Raw genomic sequence first — 15,260 nt, forward strand, 5'->3', positions numbered from 1 at the left:
AGTAACTTCTGGGTTAATGTCAAAGTTGAGTGTAAGGCAAAAAGTGTGAGGATGATTCTGGAATAAGCTAAGGTTAACCATGCAACCATAAGCAGTTATTTTAATGCTTGTTGTCCCATACCTAACTTTACCTTCATTTTAATGTTTACTTTTGTGCTTGAACTCACATGCTGGACGGCAGTTTTCTTCATTTTCATGCTTGTGATCTCATAAGGAATTCAACCCTATATAAGTGGTCATCTTCATCCTTGAAAGCTTACATTGAAACTTTATTTTAGGGGTCTGTTCATGCTTTGGTCTCACAATGACCATATTCTAGTGGTCATTTCCCATTTGCTGTTTCATGGTGATGCTTCATTTTAGAGGTTATTTTCATGCTTGCTATCTCACAATGAACCATACTTTTATTACAATGGTCATTTTCATGCTTATTTTCTCAAGATGAACCATATTTAACAGTATCTTAATTCAGTGGTCACCTTCATACTTGTTTCACACTGAATTGTTAAATTATTCTAGGAGATACACTTATGCTTGTTGTATACTAGGCATTAACCTAATTCCCGAGGCTGTGTTCATGCTTTCTCTCTCATACTGCACCGTCAACCTCTTCAGTGGTCATCTTCAGGATTGTGTTCCTTCACTCTTTTTTGGGGGAGGTGGGGACTGGGGTTTGAACTCAGGGGTTGGCACTTGCAAAGCAGGCTCTCTGCTGCTTGAGCCACACCTCCAGTGTATCTTTGCTCTGATGATTTAGGAGAGGGGTCACGTGAACTATTTGCCCTGGGCTGGTCTTGACGTGTGATCCTCCCAATCTCAGCCTCCCCAAGTAGCCAGGATTACAGGTGTGAGTCACCAGCGCCCAGCAGGTCTTAACCTTATATTCATGGTTCTTTTGTCATACTGAAATATAACTTTAGTCTACTGAGAATCTTTATGTTGTTTTCTAACTCTGCATCTGAACCTTATTCTTGCTACATCTTTGTATTTGAATTTCATTCCTATATTTCTCTTAAGGATTATCACCTGTCTGCTGGCCATATAACGCAAGTTGGTGAGAGAATACCTAAAAATTAACTGTATAAGAGGGTGGTGAACTTTACATCGTCATGGGCATCATAGATGAAATTGGATGCCCGGCAGTCTCCCCAATCAGGTCTCCACACTAGTGACTTCACCCCTACTATTCCTCAATGCCATTGGTCTTTTCAAAACTTGGTCTTCTCAAAAGGGTGCTTGCATTGCCTCAAAGAGATGTTGCTTACCAAAACTTTGATCTGTAAAGCCTTAGCCAATTCTCTACATTTAAGGTGTTAGTTTTTTTTTCTGCACCATACTGTATGATGACTCAGTCCTTCCAAGGAGTAAATAATACAGGTTTTAAGCTCAACTTGTGGTAGGCTGGGAAGGCACTCTACCACTTAAGCCATGTACCCAGCTCCTCACATCTTCATTTTGACTAGACTACTTTCAGTAATGAGAATCAACTTTATGAAGCCAATAACAGCCCCTGGAGAAGTTGGCCTTAGGTGGTACCAGTTATCCAGAATTAAGATCCTAGTAGTCTTGTCTATTCAGAAACAGGGTCCAGAAATTCCCCTTACCTGGTAGGTTAGTTCAAACACAGCCAAAGGCATAGCCAGAGGAAAACTTCCTATAGCCAATAGCCAGGAAGCCCCTGATCCAGACACCTAGAACTGGATGTGTTTCAAGAGCAAAGAATGTGTCATGAGGGAGGATAGAGAAGGGGGGTGGGGAGACAAACAGCCCTGGCCACCTTCCCCTGATGTCACCCTAGCCAGTTTCCTTCTCCAGGAAGCCTTCCCAGACTTACTTCCCATTGTGTGGGAAATCTGCTATATTCTCCCACCCTAATCTATCCTAATTTGGTCTGTGAACTTGGTTCTTGTCTCTGGGTCTTCAGCATTCCAGCCAGCCAAGGGCCAGCATGGTAGTATCTTCCCAAGAACAGGGGTCGCTGTAGGGTGCAGGGGAAGGACTTGAGGGATTTCAGGCCTGGGAGGGGGAGGTGGCTGGGAATAGGGGTGTGCCCACCAGTGTAGAGGGCACTCTCCTGATGTTTGGCTTGAACCAGGGGGCCATGTAAAGGCTTTACTTACATGACACTCCCTGGGGAGAGGGGACCCACCTCCCCTTCCCCAGCTGACTAGACAGACAGGTGCCAGGGGGTGAGGTAATTAAGGATGGACCTCATAAGTACATAGACACGTCCCCCATGCTCCACAGGGTCCCCATGAGGTGGGGGCAGTCAGGGAGACCAGCATGCCCCAAGCACTTCCTTGTCACACCCACTGTGAGGCCCCTCCCATGGACACCACCTCTTCTGCATAACCTGCCCTTGAGGTCCCCAGATCACTGGTGACCCCGATGTTCTGCCTTTCAGTACTAGGTCCTCTTGTGACTAGACATGCTGGAGCACCCCTCACCTTCACTATGGCTTCACCCAGGACTCATCTTTCCCAGTGCAAGAGCTGGAGAGCTAGGTGGAAAATCCTTGCAAGATACAACCTGGGAATCCAGTCCCCTTGGAGCCTGAGGAGATCAGCACCTCTGTTTGGGGCCCACCTAGTGGCTGCTAGTCCTTCAGCTTCTAGTCACTCTTCCTTGCCCAGGTGTGGCAAACCATAGAAACTGTCCCCTAACAGGTAGCAAAGGACACCAGAAAAACAAATGGCAAAGAACAAAAGAACAAGGATAGAAACTAGTTGTCTCTTTCTTTCTCTCTCTCTTTTTTTTTTTTTTGGAAAGTATGTCTGTTTGTTTAACAAAGTCATGACTTCTTGCTTGGACCAACACCTTTGGCTTCCATTTCACTGGGTTCTAGGGAAAGATCTAATAAGCAGCAATTAGAAAAAAGTATCAGTTTTTCATTACTGTGACAAAATATCTGAGAAAAACAACTTAAGGAGGAAAGATTCATTTTTGGCTCATGGTTTCAGAAGTTTCAGTTCATGGTCACTTTGCTTGGTTGTGCATGGGACTGTGGTGACGCAGCTGCTCACCTCATGGAGGCCAGGAAGCAGAGCCAGGGAGGAAGGGGCTGGGGACAAGACACCCCCCCCCAGTGACCTACTTTCTCCAACTAGGCCCCACCTCGTAATAGCCCGTTTAGCTATGAATTCATCGATGGATTAGTCCATCAATGAAGTTAGCATATTCATCATCCAATCACCTTTCAGCACCATGAGCTGGAGACCATGTCTTCAACACATGAGCCTTTGGGGGCCATTTCAGATAACAAATAATTTGTTTGAAAATGCAAGCTTGCTTTGAAGTCCAAAAACTAAATATCCTAAAGAACAAAAAAGAGTTGCTTTAGCTGTATCCCACAAGTTTTAGCATGTCTGGCTTTCATTTTTACATATCTTCTCTTTTTCATGATATGTTGCCTCCACATTCTTGTGAACTTCCTCAATTTGTTTCTCTTGTTAACTTCTCATTTAATTCCACTATAGGTAGAGAACATACTTAATGTGACTTCATTTCGTTAGATTTATTGAGGCTTGTTTTATGGTACGGCATATGATCTATTCTGGAAAATATTCTATGTGCACTTAAAAGGAATATACATTCTTACTGTTGTTAGGTGGTGTGCTGTTTGAGTTTGTTATTTAATTGTTGACTTTTTGCCTAGTTTGACTCATAAGTGAAAGAGAGATATTGAAATCTGCAACTATTATTATTGAATTGTCCATTTCTCACTTCATTGCTATCAGTGTTGCTTCCTGTATTTTAGGGGTATATTGTTACAAAAATTTGTAATTGTTGTATCTCCTGCTAGATTGATTCCTTTATCATGATGTAATGTCTTTCTTTGATTTTAGTAACAATTTTAAAGTCCATTAGGCCTGGTATTGGTACAGCAACTGCAGTTATTTGGGTACTATTTACATATCTTTTAAAAAAGTTTTATTTTTTGATTAATGCATAATAATTATACATTTTAAAGGATACAATGTGATATTTATTTCTCTTTTTTGGGGGTGTACTTGGGTTTGAACTTAGGGCCTTGCCTTTGCTAGGCAAGTGCTCTATCACTTGAGCCACACCTCTAACTCTTTTTGCTTTAGTTATTTTTCAAATTGGGTCTCACATTTATGCCTGGTCTGACCTTGGACCACAATCCTCCTATCTATTCTTCACCATAGCTAGGATTACAGGTGTGAACCTCCACACTCAGCTTATTTTGTCCAGGTGGGGTCTCAGTAACTTCATACATATGATCCTCAATCCATGATCCTCCCAATCACTACATTCCAAGTAGCTTGCATTACAGATATGTGCCACTGTGCCTGGCCCCAGTGTGATATTTCATCTTTTCCCAGACTTTCTAATTTATTTTGTCTTGAATCTTAGGTGTGCCACATATAGACAGCACATAGTTGGATCATGATCTTTAAAAAATCCATTCAGTCTTTGCATTTCCATTAATGTGTTAGTCCATTTAGACTTAATGTAATTACTGATACGATGGGATATATATCTGCTATTTTGCTTTTTGTTTACTGTATGTCTTAAATCTTAAATGTTGGTCTGCTCTTCCATTATGGTCTTCTTTTATTTTAAATACATATTATCCTAGTATACAATTTTATTGTTTTCAACTGTAATAGGACTCAACTTAAATTTTTTTAGTGGCAGTACTGGGGTTTGAACTCTGAGCCTTGTGCTTGCTAGGCAGGTGCTTACCACTTGAGCCATGCCCCTGGCCCCAGGACTCAACTTTCTACTTGAGTAAAAAAAAAAAAAAAAAGAATCATGGCCAGGGAGTTATCTCAGGTAGCTTTGGGCTCAGTGCCAGAACATTCTAGCATTTAATACCACTTTCAAGTGACCCAAGCCAGGGGGCAATAAGGTGTCACATCACTCTAGACCTTCAGCTGAATGGGGGAGACTGAGCTGCCACCACCAAGGCTGTCAGGAAAAAGCTGCTTGTGACAACAGCTGTACTCGATTTTTTTTTTTTGATAGGACTGGGGTTTGAACTCAGAGCTTCAGCCACACCTCCAGTCCATTTGTCTCTGGCTATTTTGGAGATGGGGTCTCATGAACCATTTCACCCAGGCTGGCCTCGAACTGCAATCCTCCTAATCTCAGCCTGCCAAGTAGCCACCAGTGCCTGACTGACGTGTTCTTGAGTTCTCTCTTCATCAGCCTCCTGCTGGATGCACAATTTAATTTTTTATTGTTTCTTTTACTATATTTTTAACTCAATTTCTTAGTGGTGATTACAATTAATGCCTTAATTTATAACAGTTTTGTTCAGATTAACACCAACTTCATTTCAGGAAGTTTTATTCCTGAATAATGAAGTTTTATTTCTATATGGCCATCAGAGAGCCTGTAAGTGTTCTTTTCATAATGGTGGTCTCAAAATAGTCCCTTACATGGGATCTAAGAGTAAGTGCTTCTAGTGAACAAGATGGAAGGTACAAAGTCTTTTATGACTTCATCTCAGAACTAATACAGTATTACTTTTGCTGTACTCCTTTTGTAGCAGTTTCAAGTCTATCCATATTCAAGGGTATGGGACATAGACCCTCCTCTTGATGGAAACACAGGCAAATAGTTTGCAGGAATGCTTTAAAGCTGTCACAGCACGTGAAGAAATCAAGACTTAAGAGACTTTGCCTAGGCCATTTGTTTGGAAAACATAGAACTTGTCAGTGCTAATTAGACCATTTCTTTGCTTGGAAGTGAAAGAATTAGGGTAAGAATTACAGACTTTCTTCTCTCTTCCCTTATGGCATGGGTGGGTGGGACACCATGTAAGTAACCATTTTAGGAAGAGGGATTCACTCATTCCTGGATGAATTGTCTCCAGAGATAAGGCAGCACAAGTGTTTACTTCCACTACATGCCAAGACAAGAGGCCTCTATCTCTTCACTGCTTGCCCTCTACCTCTCTATCCTCATAGGAAGGGAACCTAACTGGGAAATATGGCTATTGAATATATTTCAAGTTAAGGGCAAAAGGGCCTTTTCCAGGGCCAACAGGTAGGGAGGGGCTGATCTTCAGAAAAGACCTCAGATTTTAGGTTTTTAAAGTCATCTCCAGTAAGTCATACACTCATCACTTGTATTAGGTTAAATGCAAACATGTAAAATATAGAAAACTTTAAAAATATTTTAATATCTTAGCGTCCTTAGAAAAATGTGAGCTAAGTTTTCTTGTAGCTCTCTGAGAAGACCTCTCTGAGAAGGTAAGCTGGAAAAGACTTCATAGACACTAACCTACGCAATTCTCAGGGAAGAAAGGAAACTAGCCCTCATCCAAATACCAGTGGTCAAGTACTAGAATTGGGGAGTAAGCAAACTTATTATTAATGCCAAAGAGAAACTAAGAGATGAATTCTCTTCCCATCCCATTGCACATGTGCTACAGAGGACTAGGAAAGGAGGGCTGGGCCCACTCTTAAGAGTGAGCTCTGGTTATTTTCGAGACTATTCAGCTCACGCCAGGAGGTTAGGACTGACAGAGGGTGGAGGAATCAGGCTCATGCAGTTTGCTGGAGGTGCCCAAGACTGCTTCCCTCCAGGAAACATGCCTGGGGACCGCAGGTGCAAAAGGCAACGTGCAACGACTCTCTTCCGCCACCTCGTGGTGAGTCGTGTGGGACCTGATTTCCCCAGTCTCCCCTGTAGTCCTGGGTTAGCAACCTTAGCAACACTATGAAACAACCCTGCTGATGGAGGAGGATCGAGCTGTCAAAACTTTGGAGGGACTGCTGTGGGCTCTCTGCTGTCAGGAGGAAAGGCAAGGATGGGATCGTGAGGGACAGTGTTCCCAGCCCGCCTTGGGGAGGTGGGACTCTCCTAGGTCCTTTAGCCTTCTGTGTTTACTGGTAGCCTCAATACTCAGGCAGTTATTAATAATTGTTATATAACATCCATAGTACATATGAAGAAAAGAGATGAAGAGAGAGGAAAAGAATGAAAAGACTTCTTATCAAGGGAAGGAAGAGTACAAAAGTACAGGGAAGCAGAATGGGGAACAGCCCATCTCTATGTCACAGGAATAATCCTGTAGATATTAAAGTAGTTGAGAGGCCAAAGACTGTATTTTAAATTTGCACTCAGTTGGTGCAGTGGCTGAAGTGACAGAGTGCCTGCCTAGCAAGCGTGAGGCCCTGAGTTCAAGCCCAAGTACTGCCACCTCCCCCCAAAATAAATTTATTCCTATAAACAGAACCCCTATTTTCTAGAGTCTTTAGGATACTTACCAAATTTGTTCATGGGACTGAGATTTGAACTCAGGGCTTGATACTTGCAAAGAAAGCACTGGGCTGCTTGAGTCACAACTCCAGTCCATTTTGCTCTGGTTATTTTGGAGATGGAGTCTCAAGAGCTATTTCCACTGGTTGGCCTCAAACCACGATCCTCCTGATCTCAGCCTCTCAAGTAGCTAGGATTACAGGCATGAGCCACTGGCATCTGGCTCAATATGAACTTTTTTTTGACAGGACTGGGGTTTGAACTCAGGGTTTTGCCCTTGCAAAACAGGTGCTCTACCACTTGAGCCACACCTCCAGTCCCTTATCAAAATTTATCAAATATAAGTCTTTTTTTAAAAAAAGAAAGGAGTTTTAAAAGCAGAAATAAAATTAAGCTTACTTTCTAATCACAATACAGCAAGACCAAAAATTAAAAGGAAAATGGCAACACTATACAGGTCTTGGGTCAAGTAGGAATTGTAATGAAAAGAGTAACAATTTTGAAACAATCACGAACATTAGATATAAAAATTATGGAATGTGACCAAAGCTATACTTAGGAGAAAATCCATAGCTTTAAATGCTTTTAACATTCTACAACAAAGAATGACAGGACAATACACTAGATATTTATTGAACACTTATACTGTATAGGGCATGAACAAAATATACCTCATGTGCACAAGATATACTTCATATAACCTTCATAATACGAGGTGGATACTGTTTTTTGCCTTTTATAATAAGAGGTAGGTATTTCATATGCACTAATTAGGCACATACATGCAATGTTGTATATAATTTGTTTCCAAGAACTATTTCACATGTTTCTTGACTGTCACAAATATTTCTTAATGCTTACTATTATACATGGTACTGTAACAAAGGAATGAACACTAAATGTTTTTTATCCTGTAAAAATCTAGTTATGTGTGTTTATGGTATAGATGAGGGGGAGCATTCTGATCACAACTAATCCTACTAGCTAAAATTAATTAATTAAGTGCCAAAGGTAATATCTAATTGCAATAAGTAAGACACCTAAAAAACTAGATAGCATTTGTTGCCCTCAACGCAGAGAAACTAATGCAGATACTTTAAAGCGACAGAGGCCAATAGGAGAAGGGGACCAGGAACTAGAGAAAAGGTGAGATCAAGAAGAATTAACCTAGAAGGTAACACACACGCACAGGAAATCAATGTGAGTCAACTCCCTGTATAGCTGTCCTTATCTCAACTAGCAAAAACCCTTGTTCCTTCCTATTATGGCTTATACTCTCTCTTCAAAAAAATTAGAGATAAGGGCAAAATAGTTTCTGCCAGGTATCGAGGGGGTGGGGGGGTTAAGGGAGGGGGTGGGGGAAGGGGGGAGAAATGACCCAGTGTGTGCACATATGAATAAAATAAAAATTAAAAAAAATACCTAATTGCAGCACTATGGTTGTAGACAGAAAAGTGATTCCAACTTGGGGATGGGGACAGGAGTCAATGACGGGGCTTGTAGCCACTGCTCAGGGAAGCAGCTCTGAGTTGTTGAAACAATTACTTAATGCAAAAAAAGCAGGAAGAGCATATACATTTCCACTTTATTAAAATATTGTATAAATACAGAGCAGTTGGGCACAACCATTCTAAGGCACCATTCTGGTTTGAATGCAGTTCCACAAGAGAGAAAGAGAAGTCGTTACATTCGGTATTTTTCATCTCTACATTCAGACTCCTCCCATGTTACTGTTTATTGCTACGGGGTCTCAACTCTAAACCCAGATTTATAGCAGCATCATACTGGGACCTGGATGCCACAAATTAAAGACACATCCTGGTTCTGGCACTTGACATGATTTGGCACTTAATGACAAACTCTCTTGCATTGTTTTCCATTTGTTTCCCAACTCTTGTTTAACTAGAGATATTATAAACCCCTATAAGCCTTACCCATGGGCTGTATTTTGTTACTAGTTCTATTAAACCTAGAACAGGACTAGTTAGGTACACAGTATATACCTCCAAAATACTTATATATCACTTCCAAGAACTTCAATGGAACAGAAGAGAACACTTTCCCTAGTTCTAGTTTAAGGAAGGGATGACTGGTTATCTTCATTAAGGGAAAAATGTTTGAATGTCCCATTTCTTGTACCTTGTAACAAGGAACTAGGCTCAATGAATATTTTCACATATCAATACCTTTAACTGATAATGAGAGATCTTCTCTCTCTATGGGAATGTGAGTTGTTACCATGATTATATAAGGGCGTTCATAAAAGTATTAATTTTGTGTGTGTGTATATGTGTGTGTATGTGTGTGAGAGAGAGAGAGAGAGAGAGAGAGTGAGAGAGAGAGTATGTGTGTAATCATAAGTAAAATTCAAAAAGGCTGAGACTCACCGGACAACTTCTAAATCAGTTGAATTAGTGACTCTCACCTCTTTAAAATGATGATGATGATGTGTGTGTGTATGTGTGTGTGTGTGACAGAAGAGAGAGAGAGAGAGAGAGAGAGAGAGAGAGAGAGAGAGAGAGAATGTATAAGTAAAATCAAAGAGGTTGTGAATCACAGGACAACTTATAAATTATCCAAATTAGTAATCCTCACCTCGTTGACATAATATGTGTGTGTGTGATACAAAAGATGTATATCTTTAAAGAATTTTTCATAATACCCTTGAAATAAATGGAGATAATAGCTTGGGAGCAACACGGCTACACTGATAGCTACAGAGATAGTTGTTTAAGGCAGTGCATCCCAGGGGATATTTGCAGAACACTAGGTGTACTTGAGAAAGGTTCTAGGGTAAAAATACGTTTGGGAAACACTGAGCCAAAAGAGCTGCTTTATCCTCCTTTACTAGGCTATGAACTCTCCAAAAGTCTCATATACTGATGTGCATTATGAATCTAGGAAGAAGAAATAGATAGAAGCAATTTGTAGACTTAATTGTAGAATATTTTCAGAACTAAGTGTTCTATGATACATATTTAGGGAGAAACAGAATTAAAGTATGGGTAAAATTTCAAAAGCACTGAAAGACATATGAGTGAATATCAAAGGAGAGCAATAAGCCATTCAGTCAATCTATATTAAATTAGATCCTACTTGTACAGTTTCAACCGTCAAGTGATTTCTGCCAGACTGTGAGCTTAATTACAAAATTAACACTCCATTCTAGCCAGAATCACCACAGACTGCCAACTAAGCAGATCATCAAACTTTGCAAAATTCAAAAGTAAAAGTTAAAATTTTAATTTCTTTAAACATAAAAATTTTCAATGGAAATAACCCAGTTCTTATCAGGCAAATGACATCCCCTTCATCCTTGTGTTCCTGACATATTTCTATTGTTTGACAAAATTCACTGCCTCCTTTCTTGCCACCTGGGACACAGCTAAAGCCTTGAGGTCATATAATCACCTTTAATAACTATACAGAAGAGTAAGTATGGTACTGCTATAATAGGTATGTCAGATAGACATGCTTATCTATTATATTGACCCTACCCCTAAAAAGACTGTCATCATTTATATGCTTTGTGCTTATCCTTATCATATGGTTGCCTCAGGACACAAAACTTTCCATTGCAATAAAAAAAGAGTTGTTGACACAGAATAAATCAAATGTAGGAGTAGGCAGATACTCTAGAACTCATGTGCCTGGAAGATGGGGTTTAAAAATACCCCTGCCCCAAAAGCTGTTCTTATAAATTCAGAAAGATAAACAGGCTGTGGTAGGCTACAATTCTTTTGAGTTAGTGTTCATTTCTGCAGAACCTGTTTCCCTTAACAATTCTTAAAGAAGTCCTCTAAAGTGAGTGACTTGGTGCATAATAAGGCCTGCTCTCTGTCTGAAGCTTTTAGAACAATGACTACACTTATATGGCTTTTCCCCTGTATGGATTCTTAAATGAATAACAAGGCTTGGTCTCTGTCTAAAGCTTTTCCCACAATAATTACATTTAAAAGGTCTCTCTTCAGTATGGGTTCTCTGGTGCAAAGTAAGTGCCGTCAGTCGACTAAAACTTTTCCCACAATTATGACATCTATGAGGTTTTTCACCTGTATGAGTTTTCAGATGTCTTTTAAGACTTGATCCGTGACAAAAACTTTTCCCACACTCAAGGCATTTGTATGTTTCTTCTTCAGAATGGGTTCTCTGGTGCCCAATAAGGTGTGACCGCCGAGTGAATCGCTTTTTACATACAGTGCATTCATACGGTCTCTCTCCTGTATGAAGTCGTTGGTGTCTATAAAGGTCTGAACTGCGAAGGAACCTTTTTCCACACTCAGGGCATTTGTGAGGTTCCTCTCCTGAATGAATTCTCTGGTGTCCAGTAAGTTGTGACTTCCGAGCAAAACATTTTCCACACTGAGGACACCGGTGAGGTTTCTCTCCTGGACTCTTTTTCTTTTGGGGCTTAGGGTTGAGAGGTTCTTCCAAGTTGGAGCTCTCAGGTGTCTCTCCTAGAGGGGGGTTCTGATGATCTACAAGTTTGGCTAAATCTGTCTGTAAATCCTCTGGGGGTGGTTCCCATTGATTTTCTAACTGTACATAGTCTTTTTGCAAAATAGGACCCTGGAGAGCATTCCCTTCTAAAGTTACAATAAATGGGTACATATTTTCCAGTTTTTTCTGTTTTGAAGCATCGTCTTCATTTTCTATCCCGATCTCAAAGCCTGAGAAGAAATAGAAATTGCAGATATCATTGTGTTCCAAGAGGAAAAAAAGTGAAGGAAAATGAAGAGTCATGCTAAATGATTAGCAGGAAAGTAGAAATTCCTAAACAGAATTCCAAGCTCTTATCCTGATTCCCTAGTATATCAATGATCAATCACTTACCTATCTTGGAATCAAGTAATTGTTTCATTTCTTTGGAATCCTGTAATTCCTTTACCCATGATTCTTCTCTGTGATCCAATGGGAAGTTCACGTCAAGCTTTGGCAATGGATATCCTGGTCACAGAAAAGAAGGGAAGTGTGATAGTTTGGTTCATCAAAGGTTTTTCCAGTATTTAGGCTGATTTCTTTGTCAGGTGGCCTCTCGATATCTACTTTCTCTTCAATTACTGTTACTTCATCTGAAGTCATTTTAAAAAAGTCTTTTTTTAAAAACTAAGAACAAAACAAAAATGGAGAACAAAACAAAAATGGATCATAAAATTGTCTTATGCTCACTTCCAGACTATTCTCTAATCTATGGAAGGTGAGTGAATCAATTGTGTGCTGAAATCAAGGTACTAAACTAGTTCTGCATCCATTTTTCGTAACAGATTTAATTAGGCTACAGATAACATAAGAAATAAGCCTTCATAAAAATATGGCAAATTAAAACTGGGAAACACTGCTTTTGTGTGCTGAATAAGAGAAAGACGTAAAAGTAGGAGTTAAGAAACTTTACTGGAATCATTTCAGTTGACATTTTCAAATTAAAATGGAAATTAAACTGAGTTGGCAGCCAACAAAAGCAGTCTTTATGTTTTTCTATCGGCTAATATCCAGAAGTACAGTTCTCTTAAAATGAACCCAAATCACTACCAAACAATGTTTTTAAATGACAATCTAAGAACAACAAGGAAACTTTCTACCACTTGCTCTCCCCGTGTCTGACCACTATTCGCCTATCCTCTTTGGCAGCCAACGTGGCTAGCATCCTGTTTTCGATGCCCCTTCTCCTTCCTCATCACTGGCCAAGTGTACTGCTTGGAAATGAAATGTGGTCTGGAAATTGCCAATTTGACATCTAAATGCAGGATGGTATTTAAATATTGGTATTCGCAGGTGCTCTTACCACTTGAGCCACTCCACCAGCTCAAATATTAGCATTCTTAAGCAGGAGTAAGTTAGTTTGGCTAATGTTAATCCAAAGGAAAATTAAAATTGTAGAATAATGTATCAAGATACAGGAAGTGCTAAAGTGCTTGCCTAGCAAGTGCAAGGCCCTGAGTTCAAATTTCAGAACCACCAAGAAAAAAAGACATAGGAGGTAGACTAAAATACTTTGCTTGTTTTATGAAGAAAATACAGTATATTTTCCATTTCAGGATTAAGAAACAAAGGATAGATTTCAAATAAAATGCTGTTTAAATTGACTATTTTAGCTGGGTTTGTGGTGTGAGCCTGTGATCCCAGTACTTGGGAGGCTGAGGCAGGAGAATTACAAGTTCAGGGTCAGCCTGGGCTACATACTGAGACCTGGTCTCAAAAAATATCCACTATTTTCTTTTTGCTTATATTTCAAAGCTAAGATGACATGAAAGGGTGATATGCAATGGGGCAAATAAAACTGAAGGTCATAGGTCAAAAGGAAGCTCCTGTGAAATAATAGAGGGCCCAAACTGAAACTTGGAAGAGAGTAGCAAAGGCTTAGTATCAAATATTGATGTAAAGAGGACACCAAGGTGGTGGATTAGAAGCACCCAGTGATTTCCCAGCTTTTCAAGGGGCTAGAAGCAAAACAGGTAGAAGGCAGCTACCCTTTGAAGTAGGTGATAGTAGGAAGGCACTGGTGCTTAGTTGTGAACAGAGTCTTGAAAGAACTCAGAAACTTTTGGAAAGTGGGATAGAGGGTGAGAGAGAGACCTACCACTGACAGTGTGATGGTAGCATGAAAGGGGCAAGGGGCTCAGTAAAAGAAAGAGGGAGAAATTCAGAAAACACAAATAGCACAGGCCTCAGCACTGTGCAGAAGTACAACCTAAACAGAGAGGGGACCTGGAATCTGTATCACATACAGGCACTGGGGAAGGTTCTCTCTGCTTCCCAACATATTAACCATGGTGCAGTGTCAGAGAACCAGATTAAGAAGTTCTTGTCTGAGCTTAGTAGCTTTGGGAGTCAAATGTCCCTACATTTTCCTGTCTCTGGAAACCCACAGCAGAAGCCACCTGTTGATCCCGAGAGTGTTGGCCTTGAGAGCCAATCTGGCTACAGGGAAAGGACTTTGAATCAAAACTACTGAGAATTCCATGCTGTGGGAAGCCAGCCTGAGACTAAAGGGAACACAGGTTACTTGCTATTGAGGAAATGATCTACGGTTGTTTGGGGATGGCAGAAGGAGAAGTTGCAAGTGGTTATACGCAGGAGCACATTTTCAAAACACCAGAGACACAGTGGTAGGGTGTACATGTGGGGTCCACTGCCACTCCCCCTTCAGTGTGAATGGCTGAAATCCCACAGTGTCATCTCCCTGTTCTCAGCAGACATAGGGAAAGATGCCTGGAGACACAGATCTGTGGCAAAGAAACCTACATCAGTATAGCTTTAGGGGAACACAGAAAAATGAAACCATAGTGAATTGCTGCTGATGGAGGTGTTGCATGCTGCCCAGGCCTAACCTATGAGGAGGGCAGTGGAGAGTGATTACAAGCCTGGCTCTGCCCACAAGCCACTCTTGCTGTGTGAGCAACACAAAGAAAAAAAGGAAATGCCACACAGTCTATGCTCTCTCCAAAGGGTACAGTGACACACACAGAAAGAAGGCCTATTTGGCAGAGGTTGGGAACTTTCACTTCTGCCCACATAATTGACCTTGGTGGAAAGGACATCTTTAATTGTTTTCTTTCACATCTTTTCCCTTTCTAAGTCTTTCTTTTTCCATTTTTAACCTTTAAGTGAATCTTACTTCTTTCTTCTTTTTTTTAAATTTTATTTTTTATTATTCATATGTGCATACAATGCTTGGGTCATTTCTTCCCCCCTCTTCTTTTTTCTTATTCTACACATTTTTGTAGAATACAAAATATTTCCCCCTTTCTTTTCTAACTATTACATTTTTCACTTTTTCTACTTTTAAAATTCTTATCTTTATTAACTAGTATCTTTTTAGCTCACCCTCTATTATCTTTGGCCATCTCTCCCCAATTGTTATAGGTATCGTGGTAGAAATTATTTTCTATTGATTATTACTGTATCTCCACATTTGGTTTGGTTATATGCTGAGGTTGTTACTACAGTTTGTTTTCTTCTTTCTGAGTGGTGCTGGGGATCCAGCTCAGTACATTCTGCTACCAAGCTATGCTCCCAACCCAGTT

The 15,260-nt window shown here is 40.3% G+C and overlaps 1 protein-coding gene across 2 annotated transcripts in view; it reads right to left on the minus strand.

Moving 5' to 3' along the window:
• Znf449 (zinc finger protein 449) overlaps positions 1 to 15,260 on the minus strand; it is a 35,084-nt gene that overhangs the window by 3,877 nt on the left and 15,947 nt on the right. Inside the window, exons 4-5 of one of the 2 annotated variants that reach the window (XM_020187012.2) lie at positions 12,070 to 12,183; positions 8,803 to 11,906 (exon numbers count right to left, since the gene is read on the minus strand). The exons of the other annotated variant lie outside the window; for it this stretch is intronic. Coding sequence (XP_020042601.1) covers positions 11,023 to 11,906; positions 12,070 to 12,183 — 998 coding nt within the window. The 3' untranslated portion in view covers positions 8,803 to 11,022. Of the gene's footprint in view, positions 1 to 8,802; positions 11,907 to 12,069; positions 12,184 to 15,260 lie in introns of those variants that run through there. 2 annotated transcript variants of the gene reach the window in all.

This window comes from Castor canadensis, chromosome X, assembly GCF_047511655.1.
Source record: "Castor canadensis chromosome X, mCasCan1.hap1v2, whole genome shotgun sequence".
In the NCBI taxonomy this organism is placed as follows: domain Eukaryota; kingdom Metazoa; phylum Chordata; class Mammalia; order Rodentia; family Castoridae; genus Castor; species Castor canadensis.